Here is a 27074-nt window from a genome sequence, read left to right on the forward strand (position 1 = left end):
TCTTTTCTGAATGAGGAAGCGTGAGAAACTGTGAAGAAGCCTGTAGGTGTGGGCTTGTAGGTTTCAGTGCCATCCAAATTCCTCCAAGAATAAAGCCAGACAGTGTTTGGGCCACAGGGAGTGCAGAGTTGCACAAAGGGATTTGTACAGCAGGAGCTGGCTGAGGTATATGATATATATATTTGCGGATCCTTGGCTGTAAAGTGTGAATGTCTTATTTCTCTGATAAGTTTCTGAGTAAAGAAATGTAGCTGTTGTAATAAAAATAGTGCTAAATAAGCTTAATGCACATGATCACCTTTCAAGTTTGTATCTGTCATTACATAGTCAGCCATTTATAATTCTTGCCATATATCTTCACAAAACAATCTGCAAAATCCTTGGCTAAAGGCTCTTTCCAAGTTCAGATGTGCTGATTGTCTACTGGATTTGGAAGACAATTGCATGCGTTGTCACGCTGACTTACTCAACCCTTTGATTTTGTTCAGAGTTACTCAAGCCTAAAGATTTTGAGAGTGTTGGTTTCCTTTTCTCTTTGACACAAATATTTCATATAAAATATTTAATCCAAACAAATTGCAGATAAAAAAAACAGAGCTTTTACACAAATTTTTACACCTCAGAGGGGAGATGGGTCAGCTTGAGTCAAAAACACCAGCTTTAGAGTCAGGCTATCTGAATTCCTTTCTAAACATGCTAGATTTCCAAGGTAACTAGAAGCAAGTCTTTCAGCGTCTTTTTTTTTACCTATAAACTGGCTTTAAAGGATATTTAGTCATTTCTTTTATTTACTTGCTAAGACTTAGTGGGTTTCCTTTCAAATATTTTAATTGCTTTCAGATAATTGCACTAATGTCCATGAGTAAATAAGTTTTAGTAACTGTGATATATGGTACATAGTGGATTACTGTAGAGAGTAATAAAATTCTAAATAAAAATGAAGCATGAAGTAGGATGTATATCAAATATTTTTATTAGTTTCTTCACCAACTGTAGAATTGTGACATTGGTCCCTTAAAAAATTATTTGTCCAAAGATTAGGAATTGGATCACAGAATTTAGTAGTTGGCTCTGATCCAAAAAATATTTTTGTTACTATCAATTTAAGAAGTTCTTGTTTTTAATTCTCTTTCTGGACTTTTTTTTTTTTTCTGGAAAATCTTTTATGTTCCCTACATGTGGTCCTATTTTAGGCATACTCCATAAATATTCCCATTGTTGCAACTAGTGGAGTATTTAATATTATCTCAGATTGTCTTATTTCACTAATATTGTAGATGGATTAGACATATAAAATCCAAATATTTTAAAACAGTAGTACTAACCTGTCATCACTCATGGTATGATTCATTCTAGGAGTCAAATGTCCATGAATGTAGATCTTTTTATTATTTTCCTCAATATGCTGAAAGTAAATAGATTTTCCTACTGCTTTATATTGGTACAACTTCTTACTTTGGGGGGCAGGGAGAAAAGAAGGATTTATATTTTTCATCTTGAAACTCAAGTCAGGATTGTTGTTTTTTTTTTTCCTGATTTTTGTTTGTTTTTTCTTATTTCCCAGTGTTTCTACCCCTGTGGTCTCTACCTCTTTTGGAAGAGAACTTCTGAAAAAAAAAGAGTGTTGTTTTTTTGTTTGTTTGTTTGGTTTGGTTTGGTTTGGTTTTGTGTATGTGTGAAAGTTCATCATAACTGAAAGAAAACTCAGTGAGGGCAAACACCCTTGAGTACTCAGTATATACATCTTTTGCTTCATAACTAGAAGAGATAATCATTTTTGTCACTCCGCTTTTCATTACACATATAGATTAATCTGTCATCTTGAACAATAATCTGTTTTGTATTTCACTTACATGACTCTTTTAGTGTTTTTCTAGGTCCAAAGTCATTTTAAACTTATTTTGAGGAATAGAAGTTGTGTTAGTGAAAACATTTGTAGTATTTCTAAAACATGCCTGTGGAGGGATTAGTTGAAGTTTCTGGCCTTGGGTAGCATAGCTCTGTATTTCTGATTCTTCTGATTTCCACTCTCCTTTTGTTGTGTCCTGAGCAAGTAGTCATTTGTTTGTTTGGCATCATTTTAAAGGCAGGTTGTCTTTTGCCTTGGGTGAAAACAAATCACAGTAGTCTATCTTTCTCAACTGTTCTGTCTCATGTCAAATAATTCTGTCTCATGTAAGACTGGTATTCTCCAGCTTTTTCAGACGTGTTCTGCTTAGTATACTGAAAGCTGCAGGTGCTGTGGCTCCTGTCTCAATGCAATCCCACAAGTGTACATGCAAGTCCTCTTCCTGCACCATGAACATTGGGCAGGATGCAAATTGGTAATCTGCCAGGGTTGCAATGCTACCCCACAAAAGCTTTGTCCCTCTGCATTGTGTGACCAGCTATGTGCCTGTCCCAGGATCCTATGTGCATGCATCCACCTCAGATCTTGTCTTTGTTGTGTGACCTGGCTGGAGTTCTCTTGTAAGGTGGGACAGAGGGAAGTTGAGAGGTCTCTCTGCAAAGCTGTGCATCATTTGGATGAAAACATGCTTGCACTGTCCATAGCACTATCCTTAAAAATTTGTCATTAAATGATTTTCCCATGGGTATGTATGTGATGGAATCCACTTCAGCACCTGCCCTGTCTTTCTATCAGGGCAAGTAAAGAATGACATCGGTCGTGTGATAATATTTTCACATTTTATATAATAGGCTTTTTCTTGTCCCTGGATGTGTTGCACAAGGGCTGGTGATTTCTCTTATTCTCACCACCTAAAAGAAGGTCAGTACACTAATGGAGCAGCAGGTACACTGAAGACATCCCTAATGCACCACCTTCTACTGACTGCCTGCCCCAGTACTCCCCAAATTTATCTTCAGCAATGCAAGTGAATCATTTATCCCACCTTCATGTTTTCCTAAGGAAAAAGAAGAATGGAGAAAGAAGAATTACAAGAAGCTTTCTCTGAGAGCTTGAGAGTTACTTGACAACCTTTTGACAGAAGAACTGTGTATGTGCAGAGAGAAATGATGTTTTAATTTGTTCCTGTAAGGCTCCCGCCTTAGATGCACAGAAGGAGAGAGGGTCATGCACACACCCCTCAGTGTCTGACCCACTTGGGCTCGGCAGCCATTTGGCAGGCTGCACCATGAGCCACACCAGCAGGCAGCAGTTCCCAGTGCAACCAGCTTGCTCCTAGTAGCAGGGATTGCTTCCCCAAAATGCGGTCAAGTTTCTTTTCCTTATGGGATGAGTTCAGCTTGAGAAGAGACCTATATTTTCTCCCCTTTGATGGAAGATGAGGGTAAGACAGGTAGCTTCTTTTGGCTCTGTCTCTCCCTATGGCCACTACACACAGGAGGATGCCTCCTTTTACTGCACTGAGACCTTCTCTGCCACTATCAGGTGAAACAACAGTGTCTTAATGCAAAAATGTCTACTGTATGCAGCCTTGTATACAATGGATCTACAGTAAGTCCCTTTGTTTGCTTAGGCCCTAAGCAGCATTGTTGGAAAAAAAATGCCACAAAAATTGCCTCATTGGCCTTTCCTTAGCAAAACATGAAAACCTCTTTTATGAAACTAAAACAATTAAGGCAAGAAGAGAGAGAAGAGATATTTTGGTCAAATAACAGCCACTTTGGATGCATTTCCATCTCAGTGTTATGGGAACTCAACAATTCTTGGTGTGCTTTTTGAGCAAAATCCTTGGTGTGATTGCTCTTCTCAAATGAGCACTGTGGATCTAGCTGAGAAGGGCTGTGATTTTTGTGCTCCACTGGCTGCCAGCAGTTGCAAGCCAGCACTATAGGACTTGACAATCCATTGCACATCGTCATCTTTGCTGCGTGACCAGGTGGCTTTGCAGCCTCTACCTGCTTTAACCTCTCCTGTTCATATCCTTTCTTCTAGTTTCTTACATTTTTCTTGATGGCTCTTGATTAAACTTAGAGCAAACATGCTGATATCACACATGCATTTCTGCATCTTATCAAAACTGGCTGGCCCTGTGAGGATACCACCTGCCTTGTGCAGAACAGCATAAGCTGGCCCTGGAGAAGACAGGAGGATAAGGCCTTGAAGCTTTCTGATGGTTAAAGAAGCAAATTCTGCTCTGGAGAGCAGTTCAATATTACCCAAGAGCTCTGAGTAGGGCTATTTTACAGAAACAGCTGTATTACTCTGACAGTATGGCTAATCTGTACTTATAGGACTGTTTTCTTTTTATTATTGTGATACAACTATTTACAAAACTAGAGTTCTTTTTTTTTTTTCTTTTTCTATTTGTCGTTATTCAAATAGCTGAAAATCCATATGAAAAGTATATTTGTATGTGTGCCCGGATGTTAGTGAGGCCAGCTGGGATTAAAGTCTCATTTATACAATTTGTAAAGGCTTTGGATTTTTTCCTACAGTTTTCAGCTGTAAGCTGGAATTTAGCTTTGTCAGACTGCTGAACGGCTTGCACAATAAAGCTTCCAACTAAAAATATTTTCTGTGCAACAGGGTAAAGCACACAAGGGAAAAATATTCATTTTAAATGTGGTGACTTCAGTTGGTTTGAAAAAAGAAATTATATTTAAAAAAAAAAAGTGCCCTGTTTTTTTACAGCTTAATCAGAGAGCTCTACTCACAAGTAGCACAAAACAGAGAAAGCAAAAGGCAAAGAATGGTAAAAAGCTCAGTGGGCGCACACTGTATGTTCAGGACGCTCATTGGCATGCGGTAGCAGACAGCACCATTGCACAGCATCTGATACCCTCACCTCAGTCTTGCCCAAAGGAAGAGCTGCTGAGATGCAATTGGTGGCTGAGCTGACCTTCTAGGGCTAGCCAGCTATTCCCGTTCTAGCCTGTTTCCCATTGTAATTCAAGAAAATTTTTTTGCTTGAACTGTGCAGGATAACTATCCAAACTGTGTCTGGGTGCTTTGTTTTCTGGGGAGTGCAGCATCACTCCATCTCATTCTTCCTCCTTGCCATAGCTGGATGGGTGGCAAGAAAATGCTTTCTTTATATCCCCCAGCTCAGGACCTCGTGAGACTTGGATTTGGATGTGTTATGCTCCTGCTGTGTATATAATACATTATGTATACTGATATATATATTTATATTTATACATATATAAAAGAAAGCAGTACCTCCAGCTCAACAGCATGTTTCTTAAGCTGTCCTGTGGCTTGTGGAGTTGAAAATCTACAAATACATGTAATCTCAGGAAGCGGGTGGTGGAGTCACTGTGCGCTTAATTCCCAGAAGAAGGCTTTACAGCCTAGCTTAGCACAAGTTGGGCTTGCAGGGAGAGAGTACCGCTACAAAAGATGAGAAATTAAATTGCATCTCTTCACTACCCATCAAAGTTTTAGGGTTTTCGGCTTATTTTATTTTTTAAATTTCTTTCTTTAAATAATCTTGAAATGAGCTCTGTTTTCTCTTTGATTTTACATGGTGATGCTTCTCATCTTTGCTGGCATTTCACAGCTGCTTGTTCACAGCTTTCTCCCAACACAAGAGCAGAAACAGACCTTAAAGCAGAGGATTGTTGTCTTTTTGGTGTTCTTTAGCTCTATATTAAAAGCCCTGCATATTTTTCTAATCAGGATTACAGAATTAATTTGCATGTTTTATCCTCTGGTATTTTTTTCTGATGGAGTGGAGTTTGTATCTCTTGTGAAAATTTTTATGCTGCATCGACCTCGCTTGTTTTTTGTTCATCTGTTTTTCAAGAATCTGTGGATTAAAAATGAAGTTTGCAGAAAGAAAATCCTTCACTTAAGTAATTCAGATAACTAATCAAAATTGCTTAATGTTCTGTTGTTTCATTTGCTATCTGTTTGTTGTGGTTTAACCCGGCTGGCAGCTAAACACCACACAGCCGTTCGCTCACCCTCCCCCCTCCCTCTCTGGGATGGGGGAGAGAAACGGGAAAGTGAAGCCGGTGAGTTGAGATAAAGACAGTTTATTAAGACAGGAATATAATAATAACAATAATAATAATAACAGTGATAATGATAATAGTATTAATAATAATAATGTGTAAGAAAACAAGTGGTGCACAGTGCAATTGCTCACCACCCGCTGACCGATGCCCAGCCTATTCCCGAGCAGCCAGCCCCCCACCCCGGCCAGCCACCCCTATATATTGTTTATCATGACGTCAGATGGTATGGAATACCCCTTTGGCCAGTTTGGGTCAGCTGTCCTGGGTCTGTCCCCTCCCAGCTCTTGCTGCACCCCTAGCCTGCTCGCTGGCAGGACAGAGCAAGAAGCCGAAAAGTCCGTGGCCTGGTGTAAGCACTGCTCTGCAACAATTAAAACATCAGCATGTTATCAGCGCTCTTCTCATCCTAATCCAAAACATAGCACCCTACCAGCTACTATGAGGAAAAATTAACTCTGTCCTAACTGGAACCAGGACACTGTTATATTTTAGTTGTTATATTTTGACTGAAAATAATTTCATTTCATTAGCATTAATGCAAAGTTCAATGACCAGATTTTCCTGAGAGTGTTTTAATGTTGCTCTCTGCATTCTGAAGTTGATTTATGATTTTTTTTGTTTGAATTTTGCCTTACTTCAGTGGATAGGTACAAAGGATAAATTTGTAATGTTTGCTTTAGCATGTTGCATGCATATGAGTGTCATAAATTTGCTAATGATGCTTATTGATTAATTCTTGTTATTTGCCTTTAAAATATCCAGTACAGGGTGACCAGGATACAGAATTTCTTCCCTTTGAAAAAATATTGAGACGCTGAAGTGTATTTTACAGCAAAGGAAGATAGGGGAAAAACAAAAATACAAAATTTCATCTGAAATGAAATTTCTACGGGAAAATGCATTCAGATAAAGTGAAATCTTTCCTTTTGTTTATGGGGGAAGGTTTGTTTCAGTGGCAACATTTTTGTTTGTATATTTGTGATTTCTATGTCATAAAATAAATCCTGTAGATCATACACAAATAGAATGAATGTATCCTGTAATTTAAGATACCCTCATAAAAAAGCTTTTTGAAGCTAAAATGTGAAATGTTCCATTTTCGTAATATGAGCTTTCCAGCTTTAGGCAAGCATTTGGATTTGGACTTCTTTTGATTTGGTTTCAAATATCCAGTGGCAGCTTACTTAATTTTCATCAGGGCTGACTGGTAATATTACATGTCTTTCACATGATTTTCCTGTGATCACCACTAATAATGACAGATATGGTTCATGTCCCCGCTCCCCAGCACAGCTGGTGTACTCTTTTCCTCAGGAGAAGCCTAAAAATGGAGTGGTTGAGTGCTGGAGGTGAGAAATGTATTGAAAACTGTATGGAATATTCTTGCTTATAAAAATTTTGCATAAGCTTATCCATTACTCCTATGGTGCTACTTGATTAAAGCAAACACATTGCTGCACTAAAAAAAGGGCTGGGGCTTTTAATACTCATTCAAGTTTTTCTGTTATTAAAGCACAAGTGTTTGCTTAGCTTTCACACTTTCTAGTAAAGCAGAATTTTAAAATCACAGTATTCCCCACTGCGAAAAGCACGTCAAAATGTAACTCAGCTCCATGGTAATATTATATAACACAAAGAATGTCCTTAACATTTAAGGGTATTTAAAAATAAAGACATAGCAGTCTTTGTGGCACAGAAATAAAGAGAAATAGCTTCAACCATTCCTGCTTCTTTAAAATGCATACAATTAATATCCTTTCTGTGTGAATTTGATTTTGTGGAGAGAACTTGCACACATTCTATTAGTGGTAATAAGGGAAGCGTTAAATTTTTACAATTTAATGCTAGTAGTGGCATAGTCTTCCGTTATTCTGGCCTCATGGAACAGCCTTTGCAGAACATGACTTTAAAATACAGGTCAACAGTAAAGGATTTTGAAACAAGGGGAAAATGCTCTTATTTCTCTTTTGAGTGAGCCCTTTATTTTAGTATCTATAAGGAGAACTGCTCTGTTCTCCAAATCCTTTCTCCCCAGAAGAGTCAGCAGGCACATTGTGACTTACTGGAAAGTTAAGAGGCTGAAAAGCTTTAGAAGAGACCTTATAATCTCCTATAAAATGTATGCAGGACAGAATCATAGATTTGGAGCTGATGGTAGCTCTCCAACACATAAGAGAGAAGCGTGAGATGTTTAGATTACTCACAAAGTGTTAATCCTGCAGAAATGAGGAAGTTTAAAAAAATTCCCAACCCTGTTGTTTATACCAGATTAGCTAGTACAAAGAAGCAAGCATGTCTTCTTTCATTGTTTCTTTGAGATGTGTAATCTCTTATCAATTTTACTCTCCCAAAGTTCATGTATGGAAAATGTTACCATTACAAATACAGAGCCTACCCTTAAATTGTGTTAGCTGCAAAGCAGCGTATTGTCCTTTTAAGAAAACAGTGCTAATTAGCTTTCTGTTCTTACAAAAACAGTATTGATCAGACCCAGGAAAACATGGTAACATGGGAAAAAAATATGGGGCAGAAGAGCATTTTTCCTGGCTAATACCTCTTGCTAAGCCTCTTCCAGCCCAGTTATCCAAACTTAGTTATATCCATAGTAATGATTGCAACTCCGTGCTGTTGACTGATATATTATGCTCCTAGCACATGCAGAAACTGAGTGGACAAAATGGAATCAAATACAGCAAGTAGAAGACAGTTTGTTCCTTTCTGGTACAGTTTACATGAAAGCACACAGTTCCTGCCAACAATGAAGGTAGGATCTCAAAACACCAAAGAACTGCAGGTTCTGCAGAGCAACTTGCCTCCATTCACATATGTGAATGGAGGCAAGGCATTCATTGATGTGTCAGCTGCCAAGCCCTGCTCTGGACCTGATTACTGATCATAACTGGTTCCTTAGTGGCAGAGTTGCAGGAATTCAGAAATCTGCTTCACAGACAGACCTATGCATAGAATCATAAAATCATTTAGGTTGGAAAAGACCTGTAAGATCAGCAGGTCAAACCATCGCATAACACTACCAAATCCACCACTAGACCATGTTCCTAAGCACCACAGGCACACGTTTCTTATCACTGCTGTTGTTTGCTACTAAACACTTCCCAGTGGTGACAGAGGAATGAACTAGATCGTGATGTTCTGCTTTACATGAAGCAGATATTCCTGTTTAACTATACTGACACTCAAAAAATCCAGAGATTGACTGGAAGCACTTAGTTGAAACCTCTGCTCAGCGTAGTTGGTCTCTATTGAGCATCTCTTAAGGGTTAGTGCTGAGTAAGAACTACACTGTTAGTCTCACAAAAGGTGAGATTTTATTTTCTTGTGAAATGGCGTATGTTAAACAAAAACTGTGGATTTTCATGTGCTTTTCATTTTATAAAGAAAAGTCCAGAGTCCCTGAAGAAAAATGTAAAGTTTAGACTGGGTTTTGTGTTTTTCTTTTTTACCCAAGGCCCCAGATTTAATAAATGGAGTTAAATCATTGAATTTCTTCAAGTATGGAAGCGATGAGAGTCCAGCACTACTGACAGTAATAATTTCTGCGGGGGTTAGCATGTTGACACTGGTGACTAACCTTAACATTTTGATTTCTAAGTTCTTCTGCGTCATCTCTGCTTAATTATGTAACAAGCTCATGGACTTTCTAGGTTTAAGACCTCTATTTTAGTAATTAGTACAAGGGGGGAATTGCCTTCATAGCTGTTGTGGTTTAACCCGGCTGGCAGCTAAGCACCACACAGCCGTTCGCTCACCCTCCCCCCTCCCTCTCTGGGACGGGGGAGAGAAACGGGAAAGTGAAGCCTGTGAGTTGAGATAGAGACAGTTTATTAAGACAGGAAAATAATAATAATAATAATAATAATGTATACAAAACAAGTGATGCACAGTGCAATTGCTCACCACCTGCTGACCGATGCCCAGCCTATCCCCGAGCAGCCAGCCCCCCACCCCGGCCAGCCACCCCTATATATTGTTTAGCATGACGTCAGATGGTATGGAATACCCCTTTGGCCAGTTTGGGTCAGCTGTCCTGGGTCTATGTCCTCCCAGCTCCTGCTGCACCCCTAGCCTGCCCGCTGGCAGGACAGAGCGAGAAGCTGAAAAGTCCTTGGCTTAGTGTAAGCACTGCTCTGCAACAATTAAAACATCAGCATGTTATCAGCATTCTTCTCATCCTAATCCAAAACATAGCACCCTACCAGCTACTACGAGGAAAATTAACTCTATCCTAACTGAAACCAGGACAGTAGCCTGTACTGTATTCATGTCATATCAAAATATCTTGGTTCCTGCATTTGTAAGTGCAGTAAATTAACTAAAAATAAACAACTGTGGCAGTATGCAGAGGAACAAATGGGCCCAGACAGGAAAGAGAATGCACAGAATTAACTCATATTTACTGGCTCAAGCTTATTTCTCCTTCCTGCAGGCGTCTGGGTAAATCAGCTTTAACTTACAGGTAGGACCTTAGTGCTTACGTGCTTAGGACCCAATGTCACCTTCTATAGGAAACACATGGGTGTGCTGTGGGTTTCCCTGCAGTAACCTGTGGTTATGTTGCCTGGGCATATGGCGTATGCTCCACCACCAACCACTGAAGGAACAGGGGTGAAGTGAGTGCCCTCTGCCAGGTGGAAAAGAATACAGAGCTGAACAGTATCTCATGGCTTTCTAAAAGTTTGTGAGCTCTGGGGACAGATCCAGTAGGTTCCGTTATTAACATCAATGATGCTTATTGCTGGACGTAACAGACCAAACTGCAGTTGTGAGAACATCCTCCCAAAAGGTTGTCTGCCTGCTTCTCTTTCTCATTCTGCTTTGAGGTTGTCCTGGTTCCAGTTAGGACAGAGTTAAGTAGCTCATAGTAGCTGGTAGGGTGCTATGTTTTGGATTAGGATGAGAAGAGCGCTGATAACATGCTGATGTTTTAATTGTTGCAGAGCAGTGTTTACACCAGGCCAAGGACTTTTCGGCTTCTTGCTCTGTCCTGCCAGCGAGCAGGCTGGGGGTGCAGCAGGAGCTGGGAGGGGACAGACCCAGGACAGCTGACCCAAACTGGCCAAAGGGGTATTCCATACCATCTGACGTCATGCTAAACAATATATAGGGGTGGCTGGCCGGGGTGGGGGGGCCGGCTGCTCGGGAATAGGCTGGGCATCGGTCAGCGGGTGGTGAGCAATTGCATTGTGCATCACTTGTTTTCTTACACATTATTATTGTTAATACTATTACCATTATCACTATTATTATTATTATTGTTATTATTATTTTCCTGTCTTAATAAACTGTCTTTATCTCAACTCACAGGCTTCACTTCCCCGTTTCTCTCCCCCATCCCAGAGAGGGAGGGGGGAGGGTGAGCGAACGGCTGTGTGGTGTTTAGCTGCCAGCCGGGTTAAACCACAACAGTCTTTTTGGCGCCCAACGTGGGGCCCGAAGGGTTGAGATATCGACAAATCTGACCAGAGTGTGTTAAACTAAAATTGGTATAAGTATTGGACCTGCTTAATAGTTGCTAGTCACGATGTTGATTGCCTTAATCTCCAGTCTGCTGTACCTGTATTCCAAATTGAGTTTTATGGTGCGTTACTTTCTGTATGTGCTCCCTGTTGCACTGTTTATCCTTTCCGGGCCCTGGTTTAAGATTGTTATGGTACTGTGCGGTGTAGCAATGGCTTATGAAATGATGAGATATCTGGTCATGACTTTAACCTGGTATTTGTACTCAGCACTGACATCGACTCTATACTTTGGAACCCATATCTCGGAAACTATTAGCAATTACACCTATTGCCTGTTTTCGTTAGGGAGCCAATCTGTGAAGGGGACAGGGGAAGACATGTTTCCCTACCTGTTCACTCTCCCTTTCTCCTTCACCACCACCCTCTTATCCCCCGAGTTAGTTACGGTGGTTCTCCGAGATGTTGAATATCCTTGGGATACTCAGACCAGCCTGCTCTTGTTGTTATGTCTCCTGAATGCGCTTCAGATTTTGTGGAGGGTTAAACAACTACTTAGGAATCTCATCCGGAGATCTGTCTTGAGGCGGGATAGTTGCGAGTGGCAGGGAGTGTGGGAGGATATGGGCAGGTTTCTAGAGCAGTGGTCACCTCCAGTGTTTTGGACATTCACCCCTGAACAACTGCAAAATCCTAAAAAGCTGGCAGAATGCTTGAAAAAAAGGTGTCATGACTCTGGCAGTTCCAAAGTGACACAAATCACTGTAGCGTGCTGGGGTCTGGCTTGTGCCTATCGAGCTGCAATTGATGCTACTAGCAACCTAGCTCCAGCTCCTGTAGCCGTTCCAGCTGCAGCTCCTGCAGCCACTCCAGCTGCAGCTCCTGCAGCCGCTCCAGCTGCAGCTCCTGCAGCCGCTCCAGCTCCAGCTCCTGCAGCCGCTCCAGCTCCTGCAGCCGCTCCAGTTCCAGCTCCTGCAGCTACTCCAGCTCCAGCTCCTGCAGCCGCTCCAGCTCCTGCAGCCGCTCCAGTTCCAGATCCTGCAGCTACTCCAGCTCCAGCTCCTGCAGCCGTTCCAGTTCCAGCTCCTGCAGCTACTCCAGTTCCGGCTCCTGCAGCCGCTCCAGCTCCAGCCCCTGCAGCCACTCCAGCTCCAGCTCCTGCAGCCGCTCCAGCTCCTGCAGCCGCTCCAGCCCCTGCAGCCACTCCAGCTCCAGCTCCTGCAGCCGCTCCAGCTCCAGCTCCTGCAGCCGCTCCAGCCCCTGCAGCCACTCCAGCTCCAGCCCCTGCAGCCGCTCCAGCTCCAGCCCCTGCAGCCGCTCCAGCTCCTGCAGCTGCCCCAGCTCGTGCAGCTGCTCCCACTCCTGTGTCTGGGTCAGAGAAACGAGCTGTAGCAGTGCAAGTTGACCCCGCAGAGGGTATTCCAACCCCTGTGGCAGACCCTGCGTCTGGGTCAGAGAAACGAGCTGTAGCAGTGCAAGTTGACCCCGCAGAGGGTATTCCAACCCCTGTGGCAGACCCTGCGTCTGGGTCAGAGAAACGAGCTGTAGCAGTGCAAGTTGACCCCGCAGAGGGTATTCCAACCCCTGTGGCAGACCCTGTGGCTGGGTCAGAGAAACGAGCTGTAGCAGTGCAAGTTGCCCCTGTAGACAAGGTGAAAAAATGGTATAGAGGCTCAGGTCGTTTAAAACGCAGACAGTCTTCTGCTAAGTCTGGGCGTAGTGAAGACGAGGCTGGGCCATCAAAGGTGCAGGAGACTGAAGATGAGGATGAGGATGGCGAAAAATCAACAGTAACTACCCGGACTCCATACCAGCCATCAAAGGTGCAGGAGACTGAAGATGAGGATGAGGATGTCGGAAAATCAACAGTAACTACCCGGACTCTACACCGGCCATCAAAGGTGCAGAAGACTGAAGATGAGGATGAGGATGTCGAAAAATCAACAGTAATTACCCGGACTCTATACCAGCGTGAGCTACGAGATGTGCGAAAAGATTTTGGTCGCTGTATAGGCGAGCAGCTTGTCACCTGGCTGCTCCGGTGCTGGGACACGGGAGCCAATTATGTGGAATTGGAGGGCAAGGAAGCCAGGCGGCTGGGATCCCTTGCTAGGGACGCATGCATTGACAAAGCAATTGGAGATGGAGCACAATCTCGCAGCCTCTGGAGGCGTCTCCTGTCAGCTGTGAAGGAAAGGTATCTCTTCAAGGAAGAACTTGTATGTTTACCAAGCAAATGGACCACCATGGAGAGGGGAATTCAGTACCTGAGGGAATTGGCCGTACGGGAAGTAATTTATAAGGACCTAGACGACGCACAAACATCCGCAGATCCAGATGCAGTCCAGTGTACACTACCCATGTGGCGGAAGTTTGTACAGAGTGCCCCATCATCATATGCCAGCTCATTGGCAATGCTAGCCTGGAAAACGGAGGAGAATCCCACAGTGAATGAAGTGACTAAAATACTCCGGCAGTACGAAGGAAATCTCTCCTCTTCCCTGAAGGCCTGTGTCTCAGCTGTGGAGAAACTCTCTGAAGAGGTCCACCAACTTAAAGAGAATTTATCTTCCCCTCCACCTGAACGAACCAGTGTCCACCAGCTAAAAGAGAATGCTTTAGAGAAACTTTCTGAAAAGATCCACCAACTTGAAGAAAGATTATCTTCCCCTTCACCTGAACGAACCAGTGTCCACCAGCTAAAAGAGAATGCTTTGGAGAAACTTTCTGAAAAGATCCACCAACTTGAAGAAAGATTATCTTCCCCTTCACCTGAACGAACCAGTGTCCACCAGCTAAAAGAGAATGCTTTGGAGAAACTTTCTGAAAAGATCCACCAACTTGAAGAAAGATTATCTTCCCCTTCACCTGAACGAACCAGTGTCCACCAGCTAAAAGAGAATACCTTGGAGAAACTTTCTGAAGAGATCCACCAACTTAAAGAGAGTTTATTTTCCTCCCCACCTGTACAAACCAGTGTCTCAGCTATTAGGGGTAAACGTTCATCTATGCAAGGAAGACAATATGGTGGGCACACACACCGCGCCACCCTGTGGTTTTATCTACGTGACCATGGAGAGGACATGAGAAAATGGGATGGAAAATCTACTGCGACCCTAGAGGCACGGGTACGTGAATTGCAAAGGAAAACAATTGGGAAAAAGGAGTTCTCTGAAAGGTTTGCTGCTCCAACTTCCAGCAGGCAGTCCTTTAAACACAGAAATGAAGATTCTGACCAGGACTAGAGGGGCCCTGCCTCCAGCCAGGGGGAGGAAAGGGACAATCGAGTTTATTGGACTGTGTGGATTCGATGGCCTGGCACGTCAGACGCACAGAAGTATAAGGCTTTGGTAGACACCGGTGCACAATGTACTCTAATGCCATCAAGCTATAAAGGGCCAGAGCCCATCTGTATTTATGGTGTGACGGGGGGATCCCAGCAGTTAACTGTATTGGAGGCTGAAGTGAGTCTAACCGGTAATGAGTGGCAAAAGCACCGTATTGTGACTGGCCCAGATGCTCCGTGCATCCTTGGCATAGACTATCTTAGAAGAGGATATTTCAAGGACCCAAAAGGGTTCCGCTGGGCTTTTGGCATAGCTGCTTTGGAGACAGAGGACATTAAACAGTTGTCTACCTTGCCTGGTCTCTCAGAGGACCCTTCTGTTGTGGGGTTGCTGAGGGTTGAAGAACAGCAAGTGCCGATCGCTACCACAACTGTGCACCGGCGGCAATATCGCACCAACCGAGACTCCCTGAGTCCCATCCATAAGCTAATTCGTCAACTGGAGAGCCAAGGAGTGATCAGCAAGACTCATTCACCTTTTAATAGTCCCATATGGCCAGTGCGAAAGTCTAATGGTGAGTGGAGACTAACAGTGGACTATCGTGGCCTGAACGAAGTCACGCCACCACTGAGTGCTGCAGTGCCGGACATGCTAGAACTCCAGTATGAACTGGAATCAAAGGCAGCCAAGTGGTATGCCACAATTGATATCGCTAATGCATTTTTCTCCATCCCTCTAGCAGCACAGTGCAGGCCACAGTTTGCTTTCACTTGGAGGGGAGTCCAATATACTTGGAATCGGCTGCCCCAGGGGTGGAAACACAGCCCTACCATTTGCCATGGACTGATCCAGTCTGCGCTGGAGCAGGGGGAAGCTCCTGAACACCTGCAGTACATCGATGACATCATTGTGTGGGGTGACACTGCAGAAGAAGTTTTCGAGAAAGGGAAGAAAATAGTCCAAATCCTTCTGAAGGCTGGTTTTGCCATAAAACAGAATAAAGTTAAAGGACCTGCACGAGAGATCCAGTTTTTAGGAATAAAATGGCAAGATGGACGCCGTCAAATCCCAATGGATGTGATCAACAAAATAACAGCTATGTCTCCACCAACTAGCAAAAAAGAAACACAAACTTTCCTAGGTGTCGTGGGGTTTTGGAGAATGCATATTCCAAATTACAGTCTGATTGTAAACCCGCTCTACCAAGTAACCCGTAAGAAGAATGCTTTTGAATGGGGCCCTGAGCAACGACAAGCCTTTGAACAAATTAAGCAGGAAATAGTTCATGCAGTAGCCCTCGGGCCAGTCCGAACAGGACCAGATGTAAAGAATGTGCTCTACACCGCAGCCGGAGAGAATGGTCCCACCTGGAGCCTCTGGCAGAAAGAACCTGGGGAAACTCGAGGTCGACCCCTGGGGTTTTGGAGTCGGGGATACAGAGGATCTGAAGCCCGCTATACTCCAACTGAAAAGGAGATATTGGCAGCATATGAAGGAGTTCGATCTGCTTCGGAAGTGGTCGGTACTGAAGCGCAGCTCCTCCTGGCACCCCGACTGCCGGTACTAGGCTGGATGTTCAAAGGAAGGGTCCCCTCTACGCATCATGCAACTGATGCTACATGGAGCAAGTGGGTTGCACTGATTACTCAGCGGGCTCGAATAGGAAACCCCAGTCGCCCAGGAATCTTGGAGGTGATTATGGACTGGCCAGAAGGCAAATACTTTGGGATATCACCAGAGGAGGAGGTGGTTCGTGCTGAAGAAGCCCCCCTGTACAACAAGCTACCAGAAAATGAGAAGAAATATGCCTTGTTCACTGACGGGTCCTGTCGTATTGTGGGAAAGCATCGGAGATGGAAAGCTGCTGTATGGAGTCCTACACGACGAGTTGCAGAAGCTGCTGAGGGAGAAGGTGAATCGAGTCAGTTTGCAGAAGTAAAAGCCATTCAGCTGGCTTTAGATATTGCTGAACGAGAAAAGTGGCCAGTTCTCTATCTCTATACTGATTCATGGATGGTAGCAAATGCCCTGTGGGGGTGGTTACAGCAATGGAAGCAGAACAACTGGCAGCGCAGGGGCAAGCCCATCTGGGCTGCGGCATTGTGGCAAGATATTGCTGCCCGGGTAGAGAACCTGGTTGTAAAGGTACGCCATGTAGATGCTCATGTGCCCAAGAATCGGGCTACTGAAGAACACCAAAACAACCAGCAGGTGGATCAGGCTGCTAAGATTGAAGTGGCTCAGGTGGACCTGGACTGGCAACATAAAGGTGAATTATTTATAGCCCGATGGGCCCATGACACCTCAGGCCATCAAGGTAGAGATGCAACCTACAGATGGGCTCGTGATCGAGGGGTGGACCTGACCATGGACACTATAGCACAGGTTATTCATGACTGTGAAACATGTGCTGCAATCAAGCAAGCCAAACGGTCAAAACCTCTTTGGTATGGAGGACGATGGCTGAAATATAAATATGGAGAGGCCTGGCAGATTGATTACATCACACTCCCTCAAACCCGCAACGGCAAGCGCCATGTACTTACAATGGTGGAAGCAACCACCGGATGGCTGGAAACATATCCTGTGCCCCATGCCACCGCCCGGAACACTATCCTGGGCCTTGAAAAGCAAGTCTTATGGCGACATGGCACCCCAGAGAGAATTGAGTCAGACAACGGGACTCATTTCCGAAACAACCTTATAGACACTTGGGCCAAAGAACATGGTATTGAGTGGGTGTATCACATCCCCTATCATGCACCAGCCTCTGGAAAAGTTGAACGATACAATGGACTGTTGAAGACTACACTGAAAGCAATGGGTGCTGGGACATTCAAAAATTGGGATACACATTTGGCAAAGGCCACCTGGTTAGTCAATACCAGGGGATCTGCCAACCGAGCTGGACCTGCCCAATCAAACCTGTTACGCACTGTAGAAGGGGATAAAGTTCCTGTAGTGCACGTAAGAAACATGCTGGGTAAAACAGTCTGGGCTACTCCTGCCTCAGGAAAAGGCAAACCCATTCGTGGAATTGCTTTTGCTCAGGGACCTGGATGCACTTGGTGGGTAATGCAAAAGAATGGGGAGGTCCGGTGTGTACCTCAAGGGGATTTGATACTGGGTGAGAATAGCCCATGAGTTGAATTGTAGTATGTTAATTATTATATAATAATGTATGTCATCACTACCATGATTGCTATATATCATAGATGAAAATGGTGATTAATTAGAATGTATTGGACAGAGTGTAACCTGAGCATGACATAAATGGTATGGAATAAGGGGTGGATATCTGTCCTGGTTCCAGTTAGGACAGAGTTAAGTAGCTCATAGTAGCTGGTAGGGTGCTATGTTTTGGATTAGGATGAGAAGAGCGCTGATAACATGCTGATGTTTTAATTGTTGCAGAGCAGTGTTTACACCAGGCCAAGGACTTTTCGGCTTCTTGCTCTGTCCTGCCAGCGAGCAGGCTGGGGGTGCAGCAGGAGCTGGGAGGGGACAGACCCAGGACAGCTGACCCAAACTGGCCAAAGGGGTATTCCATACCATCTGACGTCATGCTAAACAATATATAGGGGTGGCTGGCCGGGGTGGGGGGGCCGGCTGCTCGGGAATAGGCTGGGCATCGGTCAGCGGGTGGTGAGCAATTGCATTGTGCATCACTTGTTTTCTTACACATTATTATTGTTAATACTATTACCATTATCACTATTATTATTATTATTGTTATTATTATTTTCCTGTCTTAATAAACTGTCTTTATCTCAACTCACAGGCTTCACTTCCCCGTTTCTCTCCCCCATCCCAGAGAGGGAGGGGGGAGGGTGAGCGAACGGCTGTGTGGTGTTTAGCTGCCAGCCGGGTTAAACCACAACAGTCTTTTTGGCGCCCAACGTGGGGCCCGAAGGGTTGAGATATCGACAAATCTGACCAGAGTGTGTTAAACTAAAATTGGTATAAGTATTGGACCTGCTTAATAGTTGCTAGTCACGATGTTGATTGCCTTAATCTCCAGTCTGCTGTACCTGTATTCCAAATTGAGTTTTATGGTGCGTTACTTTCTGTATGTGCTCCCTGTTGCACTGTTTATCCTTTCCGGGCCCTGGTTTAAGATTGTTATGGTACTGTGCGGTGTAGCAATGGCTTATGAAATGATGAGATATCTGGTCATGACTTTAACCTGGTATTTGTACTCAGCACTGACATCGACTCTATACTTTGGAACCCATATCTCGGAAACTATTAGCAATTACACCTATTGCCTGTTTTCGTTAGGGAGCCAATCTGTGAAGGGGACAGGGGAAGACATGTTTCCCTACCTGTTCACTCTCCCTTTCTCCTTCACCACCACCCTCTTATCCCCCGAGTTAGTTACGGTGGTTCTCCGAGATGTTGAATATCCTTGGGATACTCAGACCAGCCTGCTCTTGTTGTTATGTCTCCTGAATGCGCTTCAGATTTTGTGGAGGGTTAAACAACTACTTAGGAATCTCATCCGGAGATCTGTCTTGAGGCGGGATAGTTGCGAGTGGCAGGGAGTGTGGGAGGATATGGGCAGGTTTCTAGAGCAGTGGTCACCTCCAGTGTTTTGGACATTCACCCCTGAACAACTGCAAAATCCTAAAAAGCTGGCAGAATGCTTGAAAAAAAGGTGTCATGACTCTGGCAGTTCCAAAGTGACACAAATCACTGTAGCGTGCTGGGGTCTGGCTTGTGCCTATCGAGCTGCAATTGATGCTACTAGCAACCTAGCTCCAGCTCCTGTAGCCGTTCCAGCTGCAGCTCCTGCAGCCACTCCAGCTGCAGCTCCTGCAGCCGCTCCAGCTGCAGCTCCTGCAGCCGCTCCAGCTCCAGCTCCTGCAGCCGCTCCAGCTCCTGCAGCCGCTCCAGTTCCAGCTCCTGCAGCTACTCCAGCTCCAGCTCCTGCAGCCGCTCCAGCTCCTGCAGCCGCTCCAGTTCCAGATCCTGCAGCTACTCCAGCTCCAGCTCCTGCAGCCGTTCCAGTTCCAGCTCCTGCAGCCACTCCAGTTCCGGCTCCTGCAGCCGCTCCAGCTCCAGCCCCTGCAGCCACTCCAGCTCCAGCTCCTGCAGCCGCTCCAGCTCCTGCAGCCGCTCCAGCCCCTGCAGCCACTCCAGCTCCAGCTCCTGCAGCCGCTCCAGCTCCAGCTCCTGCAGCCGCTCCAGCCCCTGCAGCCACTCCAGCTCCAGCCCCTGCAGCCGCTCCAGCTCCAGCCCCTGCAGCCGCTCCAGCTCCTGCAGCTGCCCCAGCTCGTGCAGCTGCTCCCACTCCTGTGTCTGGGTCAGAGAAACGAGCTGTAGCAGTGCAAGTTGACCCCGCAGAGGGTATTCCAACCCCTGTGGCAGACCCTGCGTCTGGGTCAGAGAAACGAGCTGTAGCAGTGCAAGTTGACCCCGCAGAGGGTATTCCAACCCCTGTGGCAGACCCTGCGTCTGGGTCAGAGAAACGAGCTGTAGCAGTGCAAGTTGACCCCGCAGAGGGTATTCCAACCCCTGTGGCAGACCCTGTGGCTGGGTCAGAGAAACGAGCTGTAGCAGTGCAAGTTGCCCCTGTAGACAAGGTGAAAAAATGGTATAGAGGCTCAGGTCGTTTAAAACGCAGACAGTCTTCTGCTAAGTCTGGGCGTAGTGAAGACGAGGCTGGGCCATCAAAGGTGCAGGAGACTGAAGATGAGGATGAGGATGGCGAAAAATCAACAGTAACTACCCGGACTCCATACCAGCCATCAAAGGTGCAGGAGACTGAAGATGAGGATGAGGATGTCGGAAAATCAACAGTAACTACCCGGACTCTACACCGGCCATCAAAGGTGCAGAAGACTGAAGATGAGGATGAGGATGTCGAAAAATCAACAGTAATTACCCGGACTCTATACCAGCGTGAGCTACGAGATGTGCGAAAAGATTTTGGTCGCTGTATAGGCGAGCAGCTTGTCACCTGGCTGCTCCGGTGCTGGGACACGGGAGCCAATTATGTGGAATTGGAGGGCAAGGAAGCCAGGCGGCTGGGATCCCTTGCTAGGGACGCATGCATTGACAAAGCAATTGGAGATGGAGCACAATCTCGCAGCCTCTGGAGGCGTCTCCTGTCAGCTGTGAAGGAAAGGTATCTCTTCAAGGAAGAACTTGTATGTTTACCAAGCAAATGGACCACCATGGAGAGGGGAATTCAGTACCTGAGGGAATTGGCCGTACGGGAAGTAATTTATAAGGACCTAGACGACGCACAAACATCCGCAGATCCAGATGCAGTCCAGTGTACACTACCCATGTGGCGGAAGTTTGTACAGAGTGCCCCATCATCATATGCCAGCTCATTGGCAATGCTAGCCTGGAAAACGGAGGAGAATCCCACAGTGAATGAAGTGACTAAAATACTCCGGCAGTACGAAGGAAATCTCTCCTCTTCCCTGAAGGCCTGTGTCTCAGCTGTGGAGAAACTCTCTGAAGAGGTCCACCAACTTAAAGAGAATTTATCTTCCCCTCCACCTGAACGAACCAGTGTCCACCAGCTAAAAGAGAATGCTTTAGAGAAACTTTCTGAAAAGATCCACCAACTTGAAGAAAGATTATCTTCCCCTTCACCTGAACGAACCAGTGTCCACCAGCTAAAAGAGAATGCTTTGGAGAAACTTTCTGAAAAGATCCACCAACTTGAAGAAAGATTATCTTCCCCTTCACCTGAACGAACCAGTGTCCACCAGCTAAAAGAGAATGCTTTGGAGAAACTTTCTGAAAAGATCCACCAACTTGAAGAAAGATTATCTTCCCCTTCACCTGAACGAACCAGTGTCCACCAGCTAAAAGAGAATACCTTGGAGAAACTTTCTGAAGAGATCCACCAACTTAAAGAGAGTTTATTTTCCTCCCCACCTGTACAAACCAGTGTCTCAGCTATTAGGGGTAAACGTTCATCTATGCAAGGAAGACAATATGGTGGGCACACACACCGCGCCACCCTGTGGTTTTACCTACGTGACCATGGAGAGGACATGAGAAAATGGGATGGAAAATCTACTGCGACCCTAGAGGCACGGGTACGTGAATTGCAAAGGAAAACAATTGGGAAAAAGGAGTTCTCTGAAAGGTTTGCTGCTCCAACTTCCAGCAGGCAGTCCTTTAAACACAGAAATGAAGATTCTGACCAGGACTAGAGGGGCCCTGCCTCCAGCCAGGGGGAGGAAAGGGACAATCGAGTTTATTGGACTGTGTGGATTCGATGGCCTGGCACGTCAGACGCACAGAAGTATAAGGCTTTGGTAGACACCGGTGCACAATGTACTCTAATGCCATCAAGCTATAAAGGGCCAGAGCCCATCTGTATTTATGGTGTGACGGGGGGATCCCAGCAGTTAACTGTATTGGAGGCTGAAGTGAGTCTAACCGGTAATGAGTGGCAAAAGCACCGTATTGTGACTGGCCCAGATGCTCCGTGCATCCTTGGCATAGACTATCTTAGAAGAGGATATTTCAAGGACCCAAAAGGGTTCCGCTGGGCTTTTGGCATAGCTGCTTTGGAGACAGAGGACATTAAACAGTTGTCTACCTTGCCTGGTCTCTCAGAGGACCCTTCTGTTGTGGGGTTGCTGAGGGTTGAAGAACAGCAAGTGCCGATCGCTACCACAACTGTGCACCGGCGGCAATATCGCACCAACCGAGACTCCCTGAGTCCCATCCATAAGCTAATTCGTCAACTGGAGAGCCAAGGAGTGATCAGCAAGACTCATTCACCTTTTAATAGTCCCATATGGCCAGTGCGAAAGTCTAATGGTGAGTGGAGACTAACAGTGGACTATCGTGGCCTGAACGAAGTCACGCCACCACTGAGTGCTGCAGTGCCGGACATGCTAGAACTCCAGTATGAACTGGAATCAAAGGCAGCCAAGTGGTATGCCACAATTGATATCGCTAATGCATTTTTCTCCATCCCTCTAGCAGCACAGTGCAGGCCACAGTTTGCTTTCACTTGGAGGGGAGTCCAATATACTTGGAATCGGCTGCCCCAGGGGTGGAAACACAGCCCTACCATTTGCCATGGACTGATCCAGTCTGCGCTGGAGCAGGGGGAAGCTCCTGAACACCTGCAGTACATCGATGACATCATTGTGTGGGGTGACACTGCAGAAGAAGTTTTCGAGAAAGGGAAGAAAATAGCCCAAATCCTTCTGAAGGCTGGTTTTGCCATAAAACAGAATAAAGTTAAAGGACCTGCACGAGAGATCCAGTTTTTAGGAATAAAATGGCAAGATGGACGCCGTCAAATCCCAATGGATGTGATCAACAAAATAACAGCTATGTCTCCACCAACTAGCAAAAAAGAAACACAAACTTTCCTAGGTGTCGTGGGGTTTTGGAGAATGCATATTCCAAATTACAGTCTGATTGTAAACCCGCTCTACCAAGTAACCCGTAAGAAGAATGCTTTTGAATGGGGCCCTGAGCAACGACAAGCCTTTGAACAAATTAAGCAGGAAATAGTTCATGCAGTAGCCCTCGGGCCAGTCCGAACAGGACCAGATGTAAAGAATGTGCTCTACACCGCAGCCGGAGAGAATGGTCCCACCTGGAGCCTCTGGCAGAAAGAACCTGGGGAAACTCGAGGTCGACCCCTGGGGTTTTGGAGTCGGGGATACAGAGGATCTGAAGCCCGCTATACTCCAACTGAAAAGGAGATATTGGCAGCATATGAAGGAGTTCGATCTGCTTCGGAAGTGGTCGGTACTGAAGCGCAGCTCCTCCTGGCACCCCGACTGCCGGTACTAGGCTGGATGTTCAAAGGAAGGGTCCCCTCTACGCATCATGCAACTGATGCTACATGGAGCAAGTGGGTTGCACTGATTACTCAGCGGGCTCGAATAGGAAACCCCAGTCGCCCAGGAATCTTGGAGGTGATTATGGACTGGCCAGAAGGCAAATACTTTGGGATATCACCAGAGGAGGAGGTGGTTCGTGCTGAAGAAGCCCCCCTGTACAACAAGCTACCAGAAAATGAGAAGAAATATGCCTTGTTCACTGACGGGTCCTGTCGTATTGTGGGAAAGCATCGGAGATGGAAAGCTGCTGTATGGAGTCCTACACGACGAGTTGCAGAAGCTGCTGAGGGAGAAGGTGAATCGAGTCAGTTTGCAGAAGTAAAAGCCATTCAGCTGGCTTTAGATATTGCTGAACGAGAAAAGTGGCCAGTTCTCTATCTCTATACTGATTCATGGATGGTAGCAAATGCCCTGTGGGGGTGGTTACAGCAATGGAAGCAGAACAACTGGCAGCGCAGGGGCAAGCCCATCTGGGCTGCGGCATTGTGGCAAGATATTGCTGCCCGGGTAGAGAACCTGGTTGTAAAGGTACGCCATGTAGATGCTCATGTGCCCAAGAATCGGGCTACTGAAGAACACCAAAACAACCAGCAGGTGGATCAGGCTGCTAAGATTGAAGTGGCTCAGGTGGACCTGGACTGGCAACATAAAGGTGAATTATTTATAGCCCGATGGGCCCATGACACCTCAGGCCATCAAGGTAGAGATGCAACCTACAGATGGGCTCGTGATCGAGGGGTGGACCTGACCATGGACACTATAGCACAGGTTATTCATGACTGTGAAACATGTGCTGCAATCAAGCAAGCCAAACGGTCAAAACCTCTTTGGTATGGAGGACGATGGCTGAAATATAAATATGGAGAGGCCTGGCAGATTGATTACATCACACTCCCTCAAACCCGCAACGGCAAGCGCCATGTACTTACAATGGTGGAAGCAACCACCGGATGGCTGGAAACATATCCTGTGCCCCATGCCACCGCCCGGAACACTATCCTGGGCCTTGAAAAGCAAGTCTTATGGCGACATGGCACCCCAGAGAGAATTGAGTCAGACAACGGGACTCATTTCCGAAACAACCTTATAGACACTTGGGCCAAAGAACATGGTATTGAGTGGGTGTATCACATCCCCTATCATGCACCAGCCTCTGGAAAAGTTGAACGATACAATGGACTGTTGAAGACTACACTGAAAGCAATGGGTGCTGGGACATTCAAAAATTGGGATACACATTTGGCAAAGGCCACCTGGTTAGTCAATACCAGGGGATCTGCCAACCGAGCTGGACCTGCCCAATCAAACCTGTTACGCACTGTAGAAGGGGATAAAGTTCCTGTAGTGCACGTAAGAAACATGCTGGGTAAAACAGTCTGGGCTACTCCTGCCTCAGGAAAAGGCAAACCCATTCGTGGAATTGCTTTTGCTCAGGGACCTGGATGCACTTGGTGGGTAATGCAAAAGAATGGGGAGGTCCGGTGTGTACCTCAAGGGGATTTGATACTGGGTGAGAATAGCCCATGAGTTGAATTGTAGTATGTTAATTATTATATAATAATGTATGTCATCACTACCATGATTGCTATATATCATAGATGAAAATGGTGATTAATTAGAATGTATTGGACAGAGTGTAACCTGAGCATGACATAAATGGTATGGAATAAGGGGTGGATATCTGTCCTGGTTCCAGTTAGGACAGAGTTAAGTAGCTCATAGTAGCTGGTAGGGTGCTATGTTTTGGATTAGGATGAGAAGAGCGCTGATAACATGCTGATGTTTTAATTGTTGCAGAGCAGTGTTTACACCAGGCCAAGGACTTTTCGGCTTCTTGCTCTGTCCTGCCAGCGAGCAGGCTGGGGGTGCAGCAGGAGCTGGGAGGGGACAGACCCAGGACAGCTGACCCAAACTGGCCAAAGGGGTATTCCATACCATCTGACGTCATGCTAAACAATATATAGGGGTGGCTGGCCGGGGTGGGGGGGCCGGCTGCTCGGGAATAGGCTGGGCATCGGTCAGCGGGTGGTGAGCAATTGCATTGTGCATCACTTGTTTTCTTACACATTATTATTGTTAATACTATTACCATTATCACTATTATTATTATTATTGTTATTATTATTTTCCTGTCTTAATAAACTGTCTTTATCTCAACTCACAGGCTTCACTTCCCCGTTTCTCTCCCCCATCCCAGAGAGGGAGGGGGGAGGGTGAGCGAACGGCTGTGTGGTGTTTAGCTGCCAGCCGGGTTAAACCACAACAGAGGTCCTCAAAATAGTGTTTTCCATAAATAAAAGCAGTGATATACTTTTAGGAAAATTTTATTTTTGAGTGTACTAATGGGCTAATGTTCTTGCATTATCTCATAAACTGTGGAAATAAAGGCTATTTTTAAAACCTTCCTGTGCTGTTCCAAGGCTTGTTTATGCTTTTCAAAAGGCTGTAGTTTTGGAATTGTAATGTAGCAGGGGAGACCAGCTGTTTTGATAGTAGTCAAAACAAAACAAAACTTTGAGTAATGCCAAGCAGATATTTGCTCAGTAATTACCTTTACTTTTTGTTCTAGTATCAGACACATACAAGATACAAACTCTGAAGAACTATTCAGAAATTAGTATCTTTATGCTCTAACGCTGTAAAGATCCCTTTTGATATAAAGGGATAGTAAACAGTTTGGTTTATTTATTGTAGAATCATTCCAAATATGTTGTTTATTTTTTGTTTTAGGTTCTTGAGGACCCAGTCTCTGGATTGGTACTATAATAATGTGAAGAGCCGTTTTAAGTGTTTTGGAAGTGCCAAAGTCCTGAAGAACTTATACAAGAAGCATAGACTGGAAAGCGGAGTTTGTCCTGATGTAATAGGTAAAAACAGCTGTGTTCATGTCTTATTAGTTTACCTACTTTAACACACGAGCTAAAACAATGAAAATTCTGAGATTATTCCCCAAAATAATAATTTAAAGGTTATATTTTTTTCAGAAATATCATAGTAGAGAGAGAAAAAGAGGTGAAGTGCCTTAGAGAGCTGTTTTAATAATTCAAATAATATTTAATCTTAATTATGCCACTGATAATCTTAATTATGCCACTCCTTCTAACAGCAGAATTGTGATCTTCAGTCCATAAAGTAAATTGCAGTTTGCATTCTAGTCCATGTCTCAAAATTTATCATAGTCCTGAGTAGTCAATTGATAAGAAAATAATCTTGCATTCAACATTTGGCTTGAGAACATATTTTATGGCATTTGAAGCAAAATTTTGTTAACATAGGATACATTCCATATATCTAAGTTGACCAAAACTTAGATTGTCCTCACTTAAGGCTTTGCTTTCTTAAAGATTTCAAACAGGCCACATTTTATTGTAATGATGTTTGTAAATGGTTAAAAGATGCTGTGTTGGTGGCACCCTTTTAAATGAAGAGACACAATCCTTCCTGAAGTGTTAAAAACCCTGTAATAGTAATTGAAGATGTAAAATAGATTACAAGAAAGGGTATTTTGTGTCAGAGTGGTAATTTTAATGAATTAATCAAAGCACAAC

The 27074-nt window shown here is 44.9% G+C and overlaps 1 protein-coding gene across 14 annotated transcripts in view; it reads left to right on the forward strand.

Moving 5' to 3' along the window:
- MYRIP (myosin VIIA and Rab interacting protein) overlaps positions 1-27074 on the forward strand; it is a 254003-nt gene that overhangs the window by 165779 nt on the left and 61150 nt on the right. For all 14 annotated transcript variants that reach the window (XR_014580615.1, XM_083826509.1, XM_083826515.1 and 11 more), the window contains one exon: positions 26257-26393. Coding sequence is in view for 13 of the 14 variants with exons in the window: in XM_083826509.1 (XP_083682635.1) it covers positions 26257-26393 (137 nt within the window). In the remaining variant the exon portion in view is untranslated. The remainder of the gene's footprint in view (positions 1-26256; positions 26394-27074) is intronic.

This window comes from Anser anser (genome assembly GCF_964211835.1).
Source record: "Anser anser genome assembly, chromosome: 2".
NCBI lineage: Eukaryota > Metazoa > Chordata > Aves > Anseriformes > Anatidae > Anser > Anser anser.